Source organism: Melospiza georgiana, chromosome 3, assembly GCF_028018845.1.
Source record: "Melospiza georgiana isolate bMelGeo1 chromosome 3, bMelGeo1.pri, whole genome shotgun sequence".
NCBI classification, from domain to species: Eukaryota; Metazoa; Chordata; class Aves; order Passeriformes; family Passerellidae; genus Melospiza; species Melospiza georgiana.
The window spans coordinates 73,653,110-73,673,224 of record NC_080432.1 but is presented as its reverse complement, the minus strand read 5'-3'; the positions used below and the strand labels follow the sequence as shown (position 1 = coordinate 73,673,224).

At 37.9% G+C, this 20,115-nt stretch overlaps 1 protein-coding gene across 5 annotated transcripts in view; it reads right to left on the bottom strand.

Moving 5' to 3' along the window:
* The window catches only part of PTPRK (protein tyrosine phosphatase receptor type K), a 296,820-nt gene that overhangs the window by 152,747 nt on the left and 123,958 nt on the right, over positions 1-20,115 (bottom strand). For all 5 annotated transcript variants that reach the window (XM_058021651.1, XM_058021652.1, XM_058021653.1 and 2 more), the window contains exon 6: positions 8,320-8,613. In XM_058021651.1, the coding sequence (XP_057877634.1) occupies positions 8,320-8,613 (294 nt within the window). The remainder of the gene's footprint in view (positions 1-8,319; positions 8,614-20,115) is intronic.

The following is a 20,115-nucleotide window of genomic DNA, read 5'->3' as shown; positions in this document are numbered from 1 at the left end:
TCAGCCAATTCAAACCACTGTAAATTAGAACTCAAGTCTTTTTTCAAGTGGCTTTTTTTTCTACCAGTTTCATAATATTATGTAATTTGTCAAATTTATCATAGTTACATTTTCTTTATAAATTACATGGAACTGCTCCTGATAGGGCACAAACAGAAGAGTTTATTCAATTAATCCATAAAACCAGTTTTAGATAGATAAGCCAGTTCTTCTCCATTTGAGTTGATTTTATTCTGGTTTCTTAATCAAAATGCCTTATATCAAATTAAATGCATTAGAGAAAAACAATATCAGCTTTATTAACCAAATCTGTAATTTAATTTTTAAAAAATCAAGTTATTCTGACAAGAGCATTCTATAAATCTGTTGACTGTCACTAATTATATTACTTCCTTAATTCTTCATTAATCAAGCTTGTTATTGGCTGTTCCATTATTCTATTCAGAATTAAACTCAAGATGACAAGCTTTTAATTAGGTGAACCTAAGCCTTCAGTATTTTTAATGTTTGTTTTTCAAGAGATCTGGAGCTTTCTAGGACTGCTCCAGATGTTTATTTGAAAACAGCAAACAAAACCAGGTTACATAGTATATACATGTTACCTGCCTTTGTTTGCGGTTTTCAAGAGCATTGATAAGTAATTTTTAGTTTTCTGGACCTACTGTTCACCTGAGGTGTAACTTGACATCAATTGCTGGTTAATATGCTCTTCAACTCATGGTTAAAATGGACGCTATTTCATTACCATTCCATACAAAAGCATCACATGGTTCATTCTCCCTCTCAGCACCAGCAGGAGGATTTACTGAGAAATAAAGTGAAGAGAGTGAAATTCACTCAGTTCTGCTTCATGCAGTCTAGGTTCAAATTAGGTAAGAAGAATTATGCTGCTCACTATTAAAATGAAACAAAGTTTAAAAAAATAAAAAAGCAAACAAGAATTAAATAAAAATCTAATATTTCTCTAGCAGAAGAAAGCCCAAAGAATTGATGCCTGTAAGAACCAGAGCTTTTGGGAAGAATGACATGACATCTCTTTGTAATGGCTTTGGAGGGGGGGCAGGAAAAATATTGAATGGGGGGGAGAGAAAAAATATTGAATGCATTTGGTAAATATCATCAACATCCCCTGCCACAGCACAGGCTGCTGGTACTGCTTTCCTCTTCCACCCTTCCACTCCTGCTACTCACAGCCCTCCATATCTAATCCACACTACTCTGCCAAAAGTGCCAAAATAACTGAAAAATTAGTATGCTTCCAAAACACTTTAGTGCTGCAATGATCAGAACAACTTAAAAAAAAACTTGTTAAAATTTCCCCTGATTAATTTTTAATAGACTGAAAAATGAAAATACAATAAAAGCCAGTCTCATAAATGTTTGTTTTATTTACGTACTTACCAACTCTCAAACACTATAAAATTAATATTGTATTCCTGAACAGTTGAGAGACCTTAATTATAAAATCAAACTGAAGCATCAAACAGACTAATCAATCATGCAAAAAAAAATAAATTATTATTTCAGCTGAAATTAAAAGTAGAAGTCACATTCAAAAAAAAGAGCTGCAGTCTTCTAAAAGGGAAAAACTATCTCAACCTGCAGTCATGTTTTTAAGAAGCAGACACAGACCAAAAATCTGTTAACATCAGTTCCCCAACTTTGCAGAAGCTCTAATCAGGCTATGAGTTATCTGGCCTGGGTGCACTCACAGCACTTTCAAGTGCTGCAATATGAATTATTGCCCACATCCATTCTTTTACAGCTGGAATGGGCACTGTGGATTAATGTACTGCAATATATTTTCTTGCCACAGACAGTGCTCCTCTCGGAAGTGTGATCTATTGACTAGTTACATGCACTTTGGATAAATCATGGCTGTCTCAGTGCCGTGGCAGGCTCTGCTCTGGGAAAAGCCACCAAACAAACCAAGGTGAGGCAAGAGATGGAGAAATTGCTTGAGAGACAGGGGAGCTCTGTCTGGTGATGGGAGCTGCTCCTTTTCCTCCCTCTGCCTCTACCACACAGTGAAGGGGTATCCTGGCCTCATGTCCTTCACCAAAAAGAGGTGGTGACTTTACCAAAGCCTTTGCACCAAACCCCAACTAACCAGTGAGTCAAGTGCCAATGACCACAACCATGTCTTGCTGTAGGTTACTCATCCCTCCCTGCCCACTGCTAGAGACTTCAAAAAGAAGGCAGAAGAGGCCATGGCACACAAGAGAGGCATTGAAATGTGGGTGGCCATGCTAGAGGAGTCCACCTACCCAGGTCTGCTATACTAACTCTAAGTGAATGGCATCAGAGTGATTTACTGCTGAATATGATACTATACTATAAAAAACTAGCCATGAACAAAATTCTTCCCAAAAATGAAGCAGCAGAGAATTCAGGGAGCCCATGCCTTGTTTAGCATGGCACTCACAATGTTGCAGGAAGAAAGTTTCCAGTTAGTGCAGAGGGAACTCGCAGCTGCAAGTACCATATAAATGACACTAAGCAAGGCTGAATACAGCAAACAAAAAAAGCTGAAAACTAATTTAGGGGAGGTCACTGTCTGAACTTACAGTTTGCTGCCAATTCAACTGAGTCATCAGCACTGCACTCCTTTGGAAAAGATGATACCATGCTTAATTTACACAATCTGACAAGAACTTGGCTGGGCAATCTGCCTGGTCTCTTGCTAGGTAAGTCAGATGCACTACAGTCCTTTCTTATGGATATAAGCATCATTAGGATTCTATATTTGGGATGGGTATCTCAGCAGAGGCAAGCAGCACAGTAAGCAGAGCATGGTTGCTGGTGCCAGATGATGGTCAAATCAGATGGCTCTTCTACAGCATGCCTTCTCAATTACAATTCTAGTATTCAGTCTTAACAGGAATATGATGAAGTTCCTCAGTCCAGACTTTGTCTCTTGTTTTAATATCTCCCTGCTCCACCTCCCCAAATACAACCCAGTTGATAAACCTATACGGAACAAGACTGGTGCATTTGGAACCTGAGAGCAAGATCTTAAATGGTTCCAATTGCTACCTGGCCAAAAGCCCAGAAACAGTCACAAGTGCCAAACACATTTGTAAAAACAACAGCAACTTATAAATATTGGTGTAATGAGGGTTCTTCTGGAACAATAAATGTAAAATAATTTTTAAAATATCATATTAATTTAGTTTCAAGTTGTTCATCTTTAGTTTATTTTAAAATGCATTCAAACCATAACCAACAAAAATATGAGCAATAAAAACAGGTAATTTAAGCACTCAAACTGTATTCACATTGTCCTTGAACCTATAGTCTAAGATAATATCTACTTTGAGGGAAATAAGATAAAAATTCTACTTGAAATACAAAGGGAGCCATTTTTCTGTAAAGGTAAAAATTTCTGTCACCATTAAAAAAAAAAGTTGAAAATTATGCACTTATCTGTATTTTTATTATTTTAACCAATGGCAGTTGCACTACTGCAAGGGACACTAATGAAGAGCACAGTTTATCTGTTCAGTGCTGTATATTGCAGGAGCCTTCCATGATGTTGACTCTACTCAATTTAATAAACACATTGCCTCATATTCCAATATCCTAAATTCTCTTGTACAGCACACTGCAAAGCTTATAAAACCAGGTCCTCACCCTAAACCCTCTGCCTTGGCTCTGCAAGAGTAAAAAGCAACAAACACAGAGTGAAGTAGCACTGTGCACATCCCACATCAGCACATCCAGATTCTATACTAAAATATCCCTCTCACTTCCCTCCTTTTAAAAATAATTTACAATTTTTATGTAACCACAACAATATTTTAGTTCTCCAGATGGTCGTGCAGGGTCACTTTCTCAAACTTTCTCAATGGCAACCTCTCTGGTGTCCCTCAGTTATAAATCTCAAGACAATGATCAAAGGCCCTTGAGCTTCCTTTTGCCTTTCAATATTTTTCCATACTTTGCTTTTTTTTTGTTTGTTAGAGGAGAACTCAGCAGTATCCTGCACTCTGCATATATTGTTTCTTAAATGAATACATGTAGAAACTGCACACAAACATTCTGCACTTGAAAAGGCAGCAGAAAGCAGACCAGCTCCCAAGCCTCCAACTGCAGGTGTTCATGTGCCAGAATTGCATCGCTGAACCAGCATCTCCTGCTCTGGTGCTTTGAGGCTGGCTGTTACCAATAGCAGGTGTCTATGATGGATAAAATTTTCAACAATGAAGTAACAATAATGACAATAGTAATAATAATATCATTGATAAATATTTTTCCTTTCTCGGCTTTGCTAGAGCTATAAAGCTTCCCCCCTGTCCTTGCTCATTTCATTATCAAGACCAAAAAATGAAAACACACAGCACTATTTTCTCCAACTGTTTTACAATTCTTCATGTTTTTCTGAAAAATCGCACCTTGTGCTGAACTTCAGTAAAGTAGGAGCAAGCAATTCCACTGTGTACATATATTAAGCTCTGGACAGGCTGAACTATTGACCCCCTTTGCTGCCAAAATATCAGTTAATCATAAAACTGAGCTGCGAGCTGTTACTCAGAAGCAGCAGACAACATTAAGAGAACAACTTCTAATTTAGAGTTGAAAAAGCAGGCAAAGTGGACAATTTTAGATTACCACGTATTTCCTACACCCTGCCCCTCTCCCCTATCCCCTCAAGGGAAGAAAGGCAATAACAACTCAGAGGATACTCAGAAGGACAACACACCCCAGAGCCACAGAAAACAGCCTCTAGGATTACTTCTAGTTAAAGTGTTACTCTCTGCCTTTTGTTTTGGTGTTAGAATCCTGGAGAAGTGAATAATCTGAGCAATGACCCCAGGCAAGAGGTGAAGTCAGAATGAAATAAAGCTCAGGTGCCCTGTGAGGACTGAGGGGGAGGCAGTACCTTTCAGCATCAGCAGCTGAGAACACAATGCCTTGGTCATGCCATCGTGGGTGGTGCTTAAAAGAGGAAATAACAAAGCACACACCTGGCTCTTACAGAGGGTAATGTAAGAAAATAGTGTTTTGCTTCAGATGTGTCAGGCTTCAGCCATTTAAAAACGCTCAATGGTTTCACATATTTGATTGCTCAGCACTATCTTTAATCACAGACTGATAAAACAACATATCTAACAAAATGCTTTCTCTTCAGCACAGGAAAGAACCTGGGAAATGCCGGGTAGACAAACAGGCTGTCAGAGAACTTAACTAGTGGAAGAATTATCCCTTCATTAAAGAACAATTTTGTTTAGCATGAGTGGAAACATTTAGTAAATGAGTCACCAGACACTAGTTTTGCTATGAGGAAGACAGAAAATGATCTAAATACCTAATAATAAAAGTGCACTTTTGACAATGAGATAAGTATGATCATCACTCAAATCACTAAGGAGTAGAATGCATCTCCAGTTAAGCAGAGGACAACTGATCAATAATATGTTATTAAGAAATAGCATGAAATTATAAATACTGAATGAATTATGGGGAAAAGGTATTTGAAACTTCATTTGAAAACAATGTTGATATTTGCTTAAGCATTAAACAGAGAACAGAATAATAGCTTATTCTCATTATTTTTTCAGTGAGTTTGCTGTTGCTGCTTGGAATGTAAACTTTAATCCTTACAAGCTCATCAGATCAACATTCACTAATGCACACTTTTTAATCTGTATAGAGAGCAGTCAAACTTCATGTTAAAAATTCATTTATTTTCCACCATTCCATCTGATACTGAGCAGATAATCAATTATAACTTTTTTCAGAATTTGAACTAGTGTGTGTAAAACTCATGGAAAGAAAAAATTGACAAAGACCATTGACAGAAAAGAGAGTATCTGTCTGAAAAATAAGTGAGCTTGTCAGAAATGAGAATTAGGAATAATTGAAGAAACTCCAGAAAGAAGATATTGCTGCAGAGATGTCATCTAATACAGCACAGTAAATCACCTGCCAGTCACTGTACAATACTGGCAGCAGCAGATACTGCAGGGTGAGATATTCCATTATTACCTTTGCCTTTTCTTATAAATCTTTACTTTGGAAGAGACTAATTTTGATGTTTATAATTTGCCTTTTAAAAGCAAAATATTAGTATATTCAACCAAAAAAAAATCACATTGACAAGGACCTGGAGTTATCTATCAGAAGCCTTGGGAGAACACTGCAGAAAAGGAAGGTCTGTCTCATTTTCCAGACAGGTGAGGAGGCAGCAAGGCATTCAATCTGGTTCTGTCCCTGACTCATCCCTGATGATGTGCACAACATTTCAGTCTTCACAAATCCTTGTTGACACACCTTCTTCTAGCTGAAACTAGCTAGTAGTAACAATTATTTGCCTTCACTTTAATGAAATAGGAAGAATCAGTCTCACTGCAAGGTAAACAGCTTAAAATTTTATTATTAAAATTATGCACGCTGACACAGAAAGTTCAGAATTTTCTTCTCAAGTATTTTTTTGATCTGCTTAATTTCATAGTGGATTAAATTGAGTTGAATTTTTTTCTCAAGCTAGATTAGATTTTGGAGCCTTATACGTGAGTGTTATGTTAAAAAAAATTAAAAATAAAAACACACCCACAATAACATGATTTCCCCAATGAGGTTTCTAAAAATGTGTCACATAATTACTTCCTTTCACACAAAAAATCTTTACTCTGTCACAACCCGGGTAAATTAAATTACATTTCTTCAAGTGCTATGAAAACAACCTGAACAGTTCAATTTGCTAGTCTCAGCTCATCCTCTTTAAAACAGAAGCAGTTTTCCAATTCCTACTTTTTCAGACGAATGTCTAAGCCAATTCTGTGCAATAAACCAATATTTTAACTTTACTTAGATCTCAAAGACCGACATCTTAACTAAGATAGACACGTAGATCTTTCTACTTCACTGGAAAGACAAACTAAATTATAAATACAATCACAAACTCCAAAAGGTGCCTTCAGCTGGGTCTTACTCCAGCTTCGTGTATCAGCTTCTGACAGTACTGTGAGCAACTTTAAAAAAGATTCTCTAATTTTCTGGAATTCATACCCACTGACCTACTCTGCTAGAATTCCTGGCTTCTGGTCCAGACCCTGACACTCTTCCTTAAGTAAACAAAGTGAGCATTCATCCATCAGAGATCTGTCTTCAACTTGAGAAAAAAACCTATGTATATTTCTGATTCACATATGCATATATATACATGACATATGAAAACCTGAGACTCCAGCTTGTCCTTCTGATTACTTTAATGCAGTTGTGAATAGATGGTTATCAACGCTCTTTGCTAAATCAAATACTGTGCCAACTTTAAAGTATCGTCAGGCCCTAGAAGTCTTGAGACTAGAAGAGAAAACCCCACAATTTAATTTTTGCTTATTTTCCTCAAAGTCTGATATTCAAATCTATAATTTTTCTCCCCTGAAACTATGAGACATAGGTATTCTCTTTTTTCTTATGAAAGCTGAGATTAAAATAAATTTAAATAGCTTTAGAAGGAACAGCATATAACACAAGTTGACAGTGTTTAATCTTCTTGGTGCTGGCCATGTAGGGGAACTCTGAGAAACAGGAAGTAAACTGCAGGGCTCAGCTGCACATGATTTTGGTAACAGAAGTCAAAAATGGAGAAAACACTCTATTTGTATTTTCAATTGTATTCTACAATTTACAGAATGATAGAATAGCCTGAGATGGAAGGGTCCTATAATAACCTGGTCCTACTCTCAGTCCTGCACAGGAGAGCCCCAAGAGTCACCATGAGCCTGAGAGCACTATCCAAAAACTTCTTGAACTCTGGCAGGCTTGCTGCTGTGACAACTTCCCTGGGGAGCAGTCATAGCTAGAGATTTTAGTATTTGTATTTTAGTTCTTGGAGATTCTGTCAGGCTGTACGTAACTGCTTGGGAAAAGGCAAATGATGCAGAAGTACACTAGTTTCTTTTTTTTCCCTCCACAAGTCTATCTCTTAAAAATATCCTTTTTCCCCAAGCAATTTGCCTTATGTGCAAGTTTACTTAAAATGTAATTGAAAATACAAAGGTGAAGAAACAAGGAGGTCAGGACTTTCCAGAAATCAAGAGATCCCTTTCCTTACGTGATGAGAAGCAAAATATTTTCTTAGATTTCTAACTTCTCACTTCCTATTCTACCCTCCAAGGGTTAGCCACCTAGAACAATGACCAGGCAAAGTAGAGGACTCGGGAAACAATGCAGAAACTTGGGGATCCCTGTGGGTGTGAAGGAAATCCTTAAGTCCTGATACAAGTTAATTGGAGCCAACAGGCCTGCCAATCAATTAAACCATAAAGTGAACAGCTTTGGGGTTTTTGTTAATTTTTCCATAGCAACACTCACCAGCACACTTGGTCCTGGTGATGAGTGGTGGTCCTGGCTGCCCCGTGCCGCCTTCCCCCGGGCGGGTGAGCAGGACCCGAATCTCGTATTCGGTGTCAGGGTCCAGGTGCCACAGCTTGTACGTCGGTGCATTGACAGCGTGGGTCTCGGTCCAAGTCCCAGATGTCATCCTGTACTCCACTTCTTTCAGGATAATGGGGCCATCCCCAATGATGGAGTTGGCATTCAGCTGGATGAGCAAGTAGGTGGGCCCAACGCCCAGCAGCTGCGGGGGTGCTATTGGCCGAGGAGGCTCTGCAGGGGAGATGAAACATAAGGCAGCAATGAAACAAAAGGTGGAAAAGCCACTAAGAGGAGGGGTCTCTACACAGGGAGTTGTCAGAGTTTGGTTAGCAAACATTCCAAACCACAGAAAGAAATTCAAACTGACATGAGTGAAGAAGTGCTGAGGAGAATTTCAGCTGATGGGAGTGAGTGGTGCACTACTGGTATCTGCTCAGTGCTGTATTTTCCTTCTAAAAATCTCAGCTAGAGACCACAAAATTGTGTCTGATTTATATATTGCTGCTGCTTGGCTTTTTTTTTTTCTGAGAAAAACTATGCTCATTTATATAATTTACTATACCAATAACTTGAAATTTTCTTTTATTGACTGAAGCCACATTTGCAGTTTCCTTATAGAAAGAGCCGCAAGAAATGATACACTACCCCTGCACAGAATATTCTTAAAAATGAATATCACTGCAGTTAATCTGAAACCACTGGATGCAGTTAGGGAAAAGGATGCAGATGCTTATTACAGGCATTCAGAATACTCAGAACTGAGCAAAGCTGCCAGGAGAATGACAAAATAAAGACATATGGCAACAATGTATAATATTTTATTCTTTAGTAAGTTACTACTGATTTTGAAACTTGAACAATAGGATGTGTGTTGCCTTTTGTCATCCCCTCTTCTCATCAGCTTCTGCCTGCCTACATATTTCAATGCAGCTGCAAAGTGAAAAAGGTAATGACAGACCAAACAGAAAGAGGTGGTCCCCCCTACCCTGAGAAATGTTAACATAGAAAGATTGCCTCAGCATGATTTATTTTAAGAAGCAATCACAAGCAACAAGTATTTTTCTAATAAAATGAATTCACTGATAAACATGGAAGGTTCATTTTCATTCCAGATGGCTCATATTTCAGCTAATTTGTTTCAGTTAATTAGGCAACAATGCTAAATTCAGTGCACACTGGGGTTTCACATAGCAGTGATGCAGAACTAACAAATCAGCAACTCTGAGCAGGTAGAGGAGATCTCATGGCCAGTACATTAAAATAACTTTTAACCCCAGACCATAAGATTTCCCTAGCAGGGGACCCTTACATTCTACACAACAGAAGACAAGACACAGATGCATTGTACATATTCTGCCTCCCAGGGATGATGCCACCAGTGTCAATGACAGAACACATGGTGGGGAGTGCTGGACCTCCTCTGACATCCCATCCTCCCTGCATAATGAAGATCAGCCCCTGGTTCTGCCTGCTTCCCTTCCAGGTATTGCTCCAAACAGTATATTTACCAGCTCTATAAGCAAACAAGTTTCCCAGATTTTGGCACATATCTTGAGGGCATTTTTCTAAATTAGCTCCTTCTCAAACCACTCAGTTTGGAGACCAGGGAGTCTGTAGCCATGCCATAGGGGCTGTAATGGGACCTGATTTTTTCCTCCCGGAGTGAAAGGTGAGTGCACCAAGGTGTTTCCATTTCTGCTTTAGGATATATAGAACTATAAAAAGTACCTCAATTAATTATTAACCTTTTGCCCTTCTTTGGCAATGTATGTGCTTATGAATTAATTTAGATCCCTACCTGCATCAAAGCTCAGAAACGCAACTGGCCATAATGAGGGCAGTTTATTTGCTGTGGAGCTAACATATTAAATGTCCAACTAATGTATTCTAAGGTCAGTGTGTATTACAGCAGAAAACATCATCACTGATGAGCATGATGCACTACCAACTCCAAGTTATAAACTTCTAAAACATATGGCTATGTTTAGAAGTATACACTTTGATTAAGAGCTGGATTATCACAAATAAAACCTCACATTAATGAGGGCATTGCCTATTAAGTTTTTATGTTAAGAAGTAAAGCACATTCTTATATTAGCATACGCATTTTGTTTTTAAGCTCTTGAGGCCAAGGAGACTTATTTATAAAGTCTCTCCCAGTTCCAATAAATTATGCATGAATTTTAATCAGTTAGCAAATGAACAAGTAATTGTTCTGCAGCATTATTAATATTCTTCATAATATAATATACTATCAGAACCAGAGGTGAGGTGCAAGCAGAAATCCCAAAAGTACACTAAGTATCAACTGAAGCATGCAATCCCAATATACCAGGATAAACTTTTCTGATGTTACCCAATTAGCTTTCTATTAATTATTCCCATTCATTATTCTATAACCACATCTCCAATTATAATTTGAAATCACAATTTCCTTTTGTATATACAGCAGCCTCCAACTTTTACAGTTTAAAAATTGCCATTGATAGCTAAAAAAGATAGAACAAAGCCATTATTAATGTTTTGGTTGCCATTTTCATATAAAATACCACACATATCAACAATACTTTTCTTTCAGTGAGTTTTAAAGCGTAATTTAAATCCTTCAAGGAAGTATATGTTGCTGGCTTTTTTTTGCCCCAGCAATCTGGGTCCACCTGCAGTAAATAATCCAGTTTCAGAGTGCCCTGAGAAGACAGCCTGCCAAAAATGAAAAACTGCTTACATGAGGCATGAAAAATAAAAGGAGATGCATGAAAAAGTACCCTAAAGAAAATCACCCTCTCAGAAGTTTGTTCTGGTTTAAAACAACATAAAAACTCAGCTTCAGCCCAGCCAGGTGATGGCTTAGATGTTCAGAGCCTGGATTAGAGGCAGAATTGCAGGAAGTTGAGGCTCACCAGGTACCCACCACAGCAGCTCTCCTCCTGCCTGGCCCTGTCAATGTGCTCCAAGGGAGGTGGCCCCATCTCAGATGCATTTTGTGGCTTCCAGCCACCCAGACCCAAAGCCAGGTGAGGCAGCATGGTGATGTCCCTCCATACTCTCCCTGCCTTGATCATTCCAACCCAACAGGAGAGCTGTGCCCCTTATTTATGCCAAAAAGAATCAACCTTCAATTACTATGAGGAGATATGGCTAAGGCACGCAGTATTCCCAGCCATCAATTTTCCTTGAGCTCAGTTCCCCTTTCCTCAGCCATGAACTCTCTCTGAAAAGCCATAATGTTCTAAACCATAACCTCTGGAAAAATATTTCAATCCATAGATGGTTTAACTTATCAGTAGAATCACAGTTTTAATAGATATTTAAGATACACTAAAAAGTTTGATCAAAGACCCTGCAATGGTGAGTTTCATTTCTTCCTTTGCTAAGCACAAAATTTAAGATTCCTTATCCAATGTAACCAGTTTAATTATCAACTCATTTTCTGACAATAGTTTTAGCCAGTGTATAAAGGTGTTAAATCTGATTAAATCCTTCTAGCTTTCATGGCCACTAACATCTCAGAAAGACTATATTAAAAGACCACTTGTACATCTGTAAGATATTAAATAAATGAAAGTGTTTTCATGCATAGCATGTTGCAGTATTTGGTCAGCTCTGGTTTTGACATAAAATGCCCACAGCTAAGGTAATAAAAAATTAAGACTGACATTTCATCAGTACTAAGTTCTCATTCTGCTGAGCTACTAGCAGTACATTATGCTCACATCAGTATGTATATGACATTGTATATTAAACATAGTGTGATATTTAGGCACCAATGACTAGAATAAGCATGCAACTTCAACTTCCTCTACCAGTCTTCCTACAGTTAAGTTGTTGTGTCATATTTTTAATATGAAACATTGTATGCAAATAATTACGCATTCACAAGCAGAAAAAGCAACCAGAAAAGGTCATTAGTGCTATTTGTATAGTGACTAATATACATAACATTTCCAATACTCTCAAGCCACATATGCACACTATACTACATTGCCTTCCAAGATTAAACACTTCCTAAATTAAAAACAAAGGAAGGTAGTTTCATTTGTATCTTACTGGCAATTGTATACTGTTAATGATCAGTTCAAAGCAAAAAATAAAAGTAAACCAGAATCCTACATATTGTTCCATTTTGGAGGAAAGGCTGATACTGGATGCATGCCTGTTAAAATCTTATTTTCACATCTTATTTACAAGAGCCATGTTTTGCTGATCATAACATGTACCACTCTCAAGAGACTCTTGCTAGACAGCAGAAGGGTTTGGAGAGGTGGGGAGGAGAGGGCTGGTCAGCCCATAGCCCAAACACTCAGAGCAGGTGCGTGCCTTCATCCACTCTCATCCTGCACTTCTGCCTTGTACAGGACCTGCGCACACTGATGCTGGGCAGTGATAGCTTGCAACTCCCCTCCACTCATGCATACACTGTTCCTTCCCTCTGGTGACAGCATGTTCATCTTGCTCTGTGATGTGATGATATACTTGGTATGCTGATGAGCATTAACTGCTTAACCCAATGCACACAACAAGGGTAATCGCAAAAAGTTTAATTTTTACAAGTATAAAAAAGCATATTCTTATAGGAAGACCAACATCAGCTTCACCTCCCCAGAAACTAAAATTGATTTTTTAATTACACCATAAGTTATCAAGAAAGTAGGTCAATGAAAATACTAAGTTCCTTTAAAATTTGTCATAATTCAAAGAAGCAAAAATATGAAATCATGTAAATACATCTAATACTGGATGTTCTAGGGATTACAGCAAAAATGTCTCCACAAATGACTCAAGACTGACTCAGCTCCCACCTAACTCACTTCCTCTTCTAGGGAAATTTCTTGCAAAGCTGTTTAAGCATGTCTGCATATTTTTTACAAGCTCTCTGGCTTTGTAGTTGAATTCAGCTGAAGTTCAGTGCCTGACCCACACTGGCTATGCCTTGTTGGAGCACAATTTTTGCCATAGGAAGCCCTGTGGGACCAGGGGCCCCAGGTGTGGGACACCCAGGCATAGAGGGGTAAGGGCTCAATCCCTGCTTGCCAAGAGCTGGACCTGCAGAGAAGTGTGCCTCTGCACTGGGCTCCAGATTCACGTGGAGATATCGTGGCAAAGCTGCATCACAAGACCCATGGCATCCGGGCAGAAGGGCATGGGGAAGCAGGCTGCCAGTTCCTTGCAAGAGCTACACTGCTTCAGTACCTTTGTGTTCTGGAAGATTACATACTGCTCTAGAGATTCATGTGTTTTAAAAAGCATCGAAAATCAGAAGAAGTAGAAATATTTTTTTAAAATTTGGAGAACACGAATGACATTTAGAAGAAAAAGTTATGGCAGTCAAGTACTAGCAGGGAAACAACATTCTTGGTCTTAAAAGCTGGTTAATCCAGCAGAAAAAAAGAAATAACAAGAAGTAGTGATTGAAAACTTAAATTTGAAAAGACTATTAAGCCACAAATGTAACAATGAAAATAGCAACTGAAGAACAATAACAGTAGGAAAATCTTCATTGTCTTAATATTAAGTTGGAGAGAAAACAGAAGATGTTTCTCATACCTACGGCTCCGAAGAAGTATAATAGAAAGAAATTGAGCGGTCATGAAGGTGGTGACAAAATGAATTTTGAAGGCTTGAAAATAAAAACAAACCATGGAGGCTTTGATCCCAAACACTTGGTTTTTAAAAATTTATTTTTGCAAAAAAATTATTATGCACGTGGCATATCTTTAATTGAGATTAGAAATATTTCTTTCAGCTCTCCAAAATTGTAAGGAAGTACTGCTCTGACAGGAAAAAAAAATCAGAATTTAAGACAAATAAGTTTATTTTGTACTTGGCCTATCTGCAAGGACACCTGGCTGTCATCTACACTGATAGCAGCCTGACAAGACTTGCCACCCCTTAGCACCAGTACAAGGTATATTAACATAAACGGAGGACTTTGCCAACTAAGGGGAAAGCATTACACAAAACACTACTTGCCTGATAGGAAATTCTTCTGCTCAGTTAAAAAGCAGAGGACTGAAGGATGCCAAGCTGAAAGCACAGACCTGATGAGCAGCATGAAGCTTAAAGTCACAGAAAAAAAAATAAACTGCAGTCACTCTGCAGTTTATTTTTAAATTTCCAACAAGATCTTAAGTTTTGTCTTTCTGTGCATGACAGACTACACTCACAGCTATCTCCCTATATGCTCCATCTCTAATGATTCCTTTGGTCCTTAGTGGTTTTGCTGAATAACTCTTGCAAGACAAAATACGCCTCAGATAGTTTGTGCAACACATTGAGGACAGTTCAGTAATGGGAGATGAGCACTCTCCTTGGCTTATGAAAATCAGGAAATACAAAAACACTGGAAAAAAAACCAAACCCAAAGCCAAAATTGGCATATTTTCTTTTTCAGCATTACTGAAAGCACACGTCTAGGTCTACATTGCCCCAAGACCTAACCACTAATCAGACTTCACATGGAAAGTCTGATAAACAAAATTATATCAGGACAATGTTAGCTACCCAATTCATAGGCGCAGACACACAGCCAGCCTCAGGTGAGAAATGCTGCCATGAGGGACACAGTTAACGAGATCCTTGCCTGCACACCACATAGTGGTACTTGCTTTTCTCGCCTCAGCAGCCCACCTTATTCTTGTGACAAAGGAGAAGAACAAGCGCAAGCTTATTCCCAGCCAGACATACCATACATCAGCTCCATAGATTACTCCTGCCCAAGAGACACAATGCATCTGAAAAACGTCAGAATAAAGGAGGATGAGCTCGACTGCTGGGCAGGGCACATTGCAGAGGCTGCAGGAAGGCATACTTTCTTAAACCATCTGCAGCCCTAAAAATAACTCACCTCAGAGAAGTTTTACAATCACCTCCACTACTGCAAGGCCAAATACTGCTGAGGAATTAACAAAATAAAGACCCAACCAGCTGCAAGTCCTCTGGAGCTCTCACAAGCCTGGCCATTTAATTAATAATTCCCCAAGACATCATTCAGCTTTTCTATTTGTTCATTAACTCATTTACCATTTTCTTAATACATGTATTTGTTTCTTTTCTTTTTGTCCTCCCAGTGGACAAAAACATCTCTCTGTTTATCAAGTTTTACTCATTTTAACCCATTTTCTACTTTGTTGAAAAATTGTAGATTGTCAATTTTATTTTTTTTTCTGATAGGAAAGTTTCTATTGCTCCCATCTTTGTCTTCTACAGCTAGCTTGGAGAAGGCACTGTACTGATGAGAAGGCAGATGATTTTTTCATAAAAATAATTAACTTTGATATATTACACCACAGAATGACTTCTTCATGTAGAAATCAGAAGGCTTTTACAGTGAAGTGTTCCATGTAACTACAGGCCTGCCTTTATTTTAAAAAAATTGAAACAAAACAATACAACAAAAAAAACCAAAGCCAGAACAAAACCAAACTCCAACACAATCAAAAACTAATTCTGACTTAGCTGCTGTCCTGTGACCATAAGTGATGGTGGCTGCATGAAGAAACTTAAACAGCTCATGATCTACGACTGTGCTATAAAGGTTTTCCTCAAACTCTTTTTTTCTTTTTAATTTCACTTATGCAGACTTTATTTCTGTGACTTGAGAAAATAATTTCTGTGACTTTAAAATAGAATTTATCTCAACTGCAGAGTATTTGGCACTAGCTGCTAGTCCAGAGTTTGAGACACAACACCTACAAAATGTTACATTTTAATTAAGAGAGTTAGTTGTCTGGAACAAAAGAACTCATTCTAAGTAATGGCTTAGTGACCAGGTGGTATCAAGTGATTTATCCAACCCTCTTCAGAGAGTTTGCAGGACCATTTTCATTGTCTTTTATTACTTGAAATGGAAAAACTGAAAGGATCAATTTTAAATAAACATTTAAAATAAATATCTATAACATTGAAATTCCAGTTAACTACCTAGAGAATCAGTCACTGGAGAAAAAAAACAGCAACAAACGAAATGGCAAACTGTACAGTGAGCTGAACAGTGAACCTGGCTTAGGTAGGGTACTGACATATTTCAACATAATATCTCTAATTTGGGGTCTGCAAACAGGAATAGTATGTCACAAGCTCACTTCTAGCTACTGTTTTAGCTTTGAGCACCCAATATATAAAGTTTGTGTCGTAGATACGACACAGTCTGCAAGCTCATGCAGCTAAAATGTATTTAATTTAGGTGACGTGGCAGTTAGTGACCACCTAAAGTGCTGAAATAGGAATTATTTCAGCAGCAAAAATTGCTAACTTCTGCATAGTGATGTTATATCCTATGCATCACTGTGGCATTTTATTCACCTTGATTTGAAACACCACCACACTCATTTTATTATCTTCCTTTAAAATAAAGGAACAGTGTGCAGCTTTAGCATTGTCAGCAGAAAGTGTAAACAAGGTTAAGAACATGCCCAGCTCATATGTTAAAAAAAAAAAAAGTCTGTCTAAAAATTGGAATATGTCATCTCTCTAAACAATTATGATCAGGACACATGCCTAGTTTTTGAATGATAGTAGGCTATGTTACTATGGGAATCAATTAGAAGATTATGACACATTTTGTCAAAAAGACTGCATTGTGTAAAGACACAGATGCAGCACACTCCTAGAGGAACAATGAATAAATGTAAGAAAAAGAGGTGCCTGTAATGAGAAGACATTCAAATTTTAAATAGGAAAAAGAAAATCAGTCAGCATAAATGACTCAGCTGTAGAAATGTCTCCAGCAAAGACTTGATTACAACAACTTCATTATCCACATGTATCAGTAATGCCCTCAAGATGTCAATGTTGAGATTTCTGCTGGAAAGAAATATTTTATCTGCTTCATTGTCAGGAACCAGCAGGTTGAGAACAAAGTTTAATACCTTCTTCAAAATTGATGCTTCCCAAGAAAGAATTGCTCTCAACTCTACAAGGCTTTGCAATTTGACAATACTGTGATTGCATGCACATCCACATGCTGTCGATGGTGAAAAGGAATAAAACTAGAGATTACAGAAAGAATGATTGAAGAAAAACAAAACATTGTTTTAGAGACTCCAAAATTTTCTTTCACATGGTGATGCAACATGTGATGGGAATATATTTCTTTTCTGAGTACTTGGATTACTTTAATTTTTATTTAATTTTAAGTCTGAACTGGTCCTGTTGAGATTGTGAAGATTTTTGCATTATTCTTATATCTGTGGATTCTTTAGTCATGCTCACACACTCAGTTTACTGCCTAAACCAAATATAGAAACTTTCCGACAGACAAAAGTTACAGTGACATATTTATAATCAAACTCAAAAAATGCAAACACTTGCAACAAAACCAGAGCATTTCCATAGAATTCAGTGAAGCAAAAATAAATCAATAGATAGATAAAAATAAAAAGGGGGGGGTGGGGGGAACAACACAGATTTATACTTCACTAGCTCTACCTATCTATTAAACCTGAAAGCTGAAAAATTCACCCAGACAGCACTCCTGTCCAGGAATTCTCCCGTATGCCTTATTTTGGAAGTCACAAGCCAGTACCACCAAAACAATTTTGCAGCTCTCCTGCATGCCTTTTAAATGAATGAGAAAAAATGTGTCAAGTGCTGTTGGGACAGTAGCATTGTGAGACAGGACTCAAAACTGGATCATGCTCCATAAATGCAATGTACATAACCTTGTACCAGAAGGGTATTGAAGTCTAAAGTACCTGCAGATGAGCTGGCATGGCTTTGGCTTCCAAGCATTTACAGTTGTATTTAATAGCAGTTACTTAAGAAACTTAAGCATGTAAGAGATGAGACTGATTTTCTGTAGCCATTTACTGAAACCATGAGTTAAATAATTGATGCACAGAGGTGGGGAGAGGGAGAGGTCACACACTTATTATTAAGGCAAGACCTTAAAAATGTGCAGGGGGCAGAGATGAATAGAAAACCTTCCCCTTCAGACTTGCAAGGCATTCTGCAAAGTTCTTTTTCAGGTATCCCATTTCACATATGGTAAAAACTTTCTGTCAGCACTTGAATACTACCATCAAAGGAAGGTAATGTAAGGGTTACACATTAATGATTATGCAGAGAGATTTTGTGTGTGCTCAGCCTATGCAAATCTGCAGGGAGGAATGACAGAATTCATCACCACTTTTGGACAAACTTATTTTTGAGGGGCTGTTTTCTTGCTCTCTTTCTATTCATAATCTTTTCTAAGACACATATAGATGTTCCCCACCAGCAATGTCTTCACATTTCTTATTACAGCATGTCCAAATATTTCTTGCCAAAAATGCCAGAAGGCAACCCACTGGAATGACAGAGAAGGGGACTAATTTTAGGAGGCACTGAGACACTTCCCTCAATCTATGCAATGACAGTTTTTACATCACAGTTTTACCTCACAGATGTGAAATACTCATCATCTACCATGCACCTCAGAGAGCAACCCTACTCCTCCACTTCCCACCATCAGTGTTGCATGCAGTGTCACTACATTACACTACATTCACAGAGGTTTAGGTTTACAACTGATCTTGCAGGGCTGGACATGGAAGTTCCCTGCTTTCCTAGGTTCCTTCAGCAACTTCCAGTTGCTTTCAGACAAAAGCCAGTGTCAGCAGAGAAACAGAAACACAAGTTCATGTTTGTGTTTGAGAGAGGGCAAAATGGAAGGCAAGGATTGAGACTACCTTTTAAGAAGGTGCTGGCTACTGTATCTGCTTTTACCATGAAAGCCAGCCTCAGAAAGGGGCAGGGGGATACACGTGGCCTAAAGTAACCATCACCCTTGCCACAGCAGCTGGACAGATGTAAAGAAATACATGTGAAATTAGGGTAACAATGAAGCTGCCATTCACCCCATTGCCAAATGGATTCTGAGTGTGATGAAAAGTCTGAAAGAAATTTCTAGAAAAACACATCATAACAGAAAACCCCACCAGTTCTGCATGTGAATAAGACCTTTAGGAGATATTATGATTTTATATGAGTTGATAAAAGCCTGTTATCATTGTTTTGTTGCAAAAAAAGGTTCAAAGTATCAATATGAATCTGGAATAGAAACTCCCTGAGTAGAGCAAAAGAATCTAATTTTTGGATCTTATTTCAATTGACACAACATTCAGTTTGAGAAAAAACTCTCTCTTTGCTCTCTTATTTTAACCATTCTGAACTATCTTACAATTTCTTTAATGGGCAAACTTAACAAAAATACACAGCTTCTTATTCTGCTACTGCACATTTTAATTCTTGAATATGATACTAACCAACATCTACTTAAGTTGGGCTGGCATACTGAAAATTCTGGAACCAGCCTTGGGTATTCACAAAAGAAAGGCAAACAAAATCAACAACTCTACAGAAATAATAAGAAGAGTAGAAACTGTACAGTACAGCTTTTCACTACAAATACAAGATCCACTGGTAATAATATAGTTTATAATAATAAGCACCATTGTGGAAATTGCTACCTTCAAAGATTGCACAAATAACCCATATTGTTTATTACATTTACCCATATGCCTGTGCATATGGGTAAATGTAATACCTTGTTGAAGGCTGGGGGTTTTGTTGGTTCTGAATGTGGAACCAAGCACCTAGGAGCACATTACAAAAGATTTGGAGACAAAAATAGATTAGTTGTCACCATATTACCAGTTACACAGATAGCAGTAATACCTTAAAGCAGCCCTTACATTTTACATAAATGTTGATAACAAAAGCATGTCATCATGGGGAAATTTTTTTTTGTGTAAT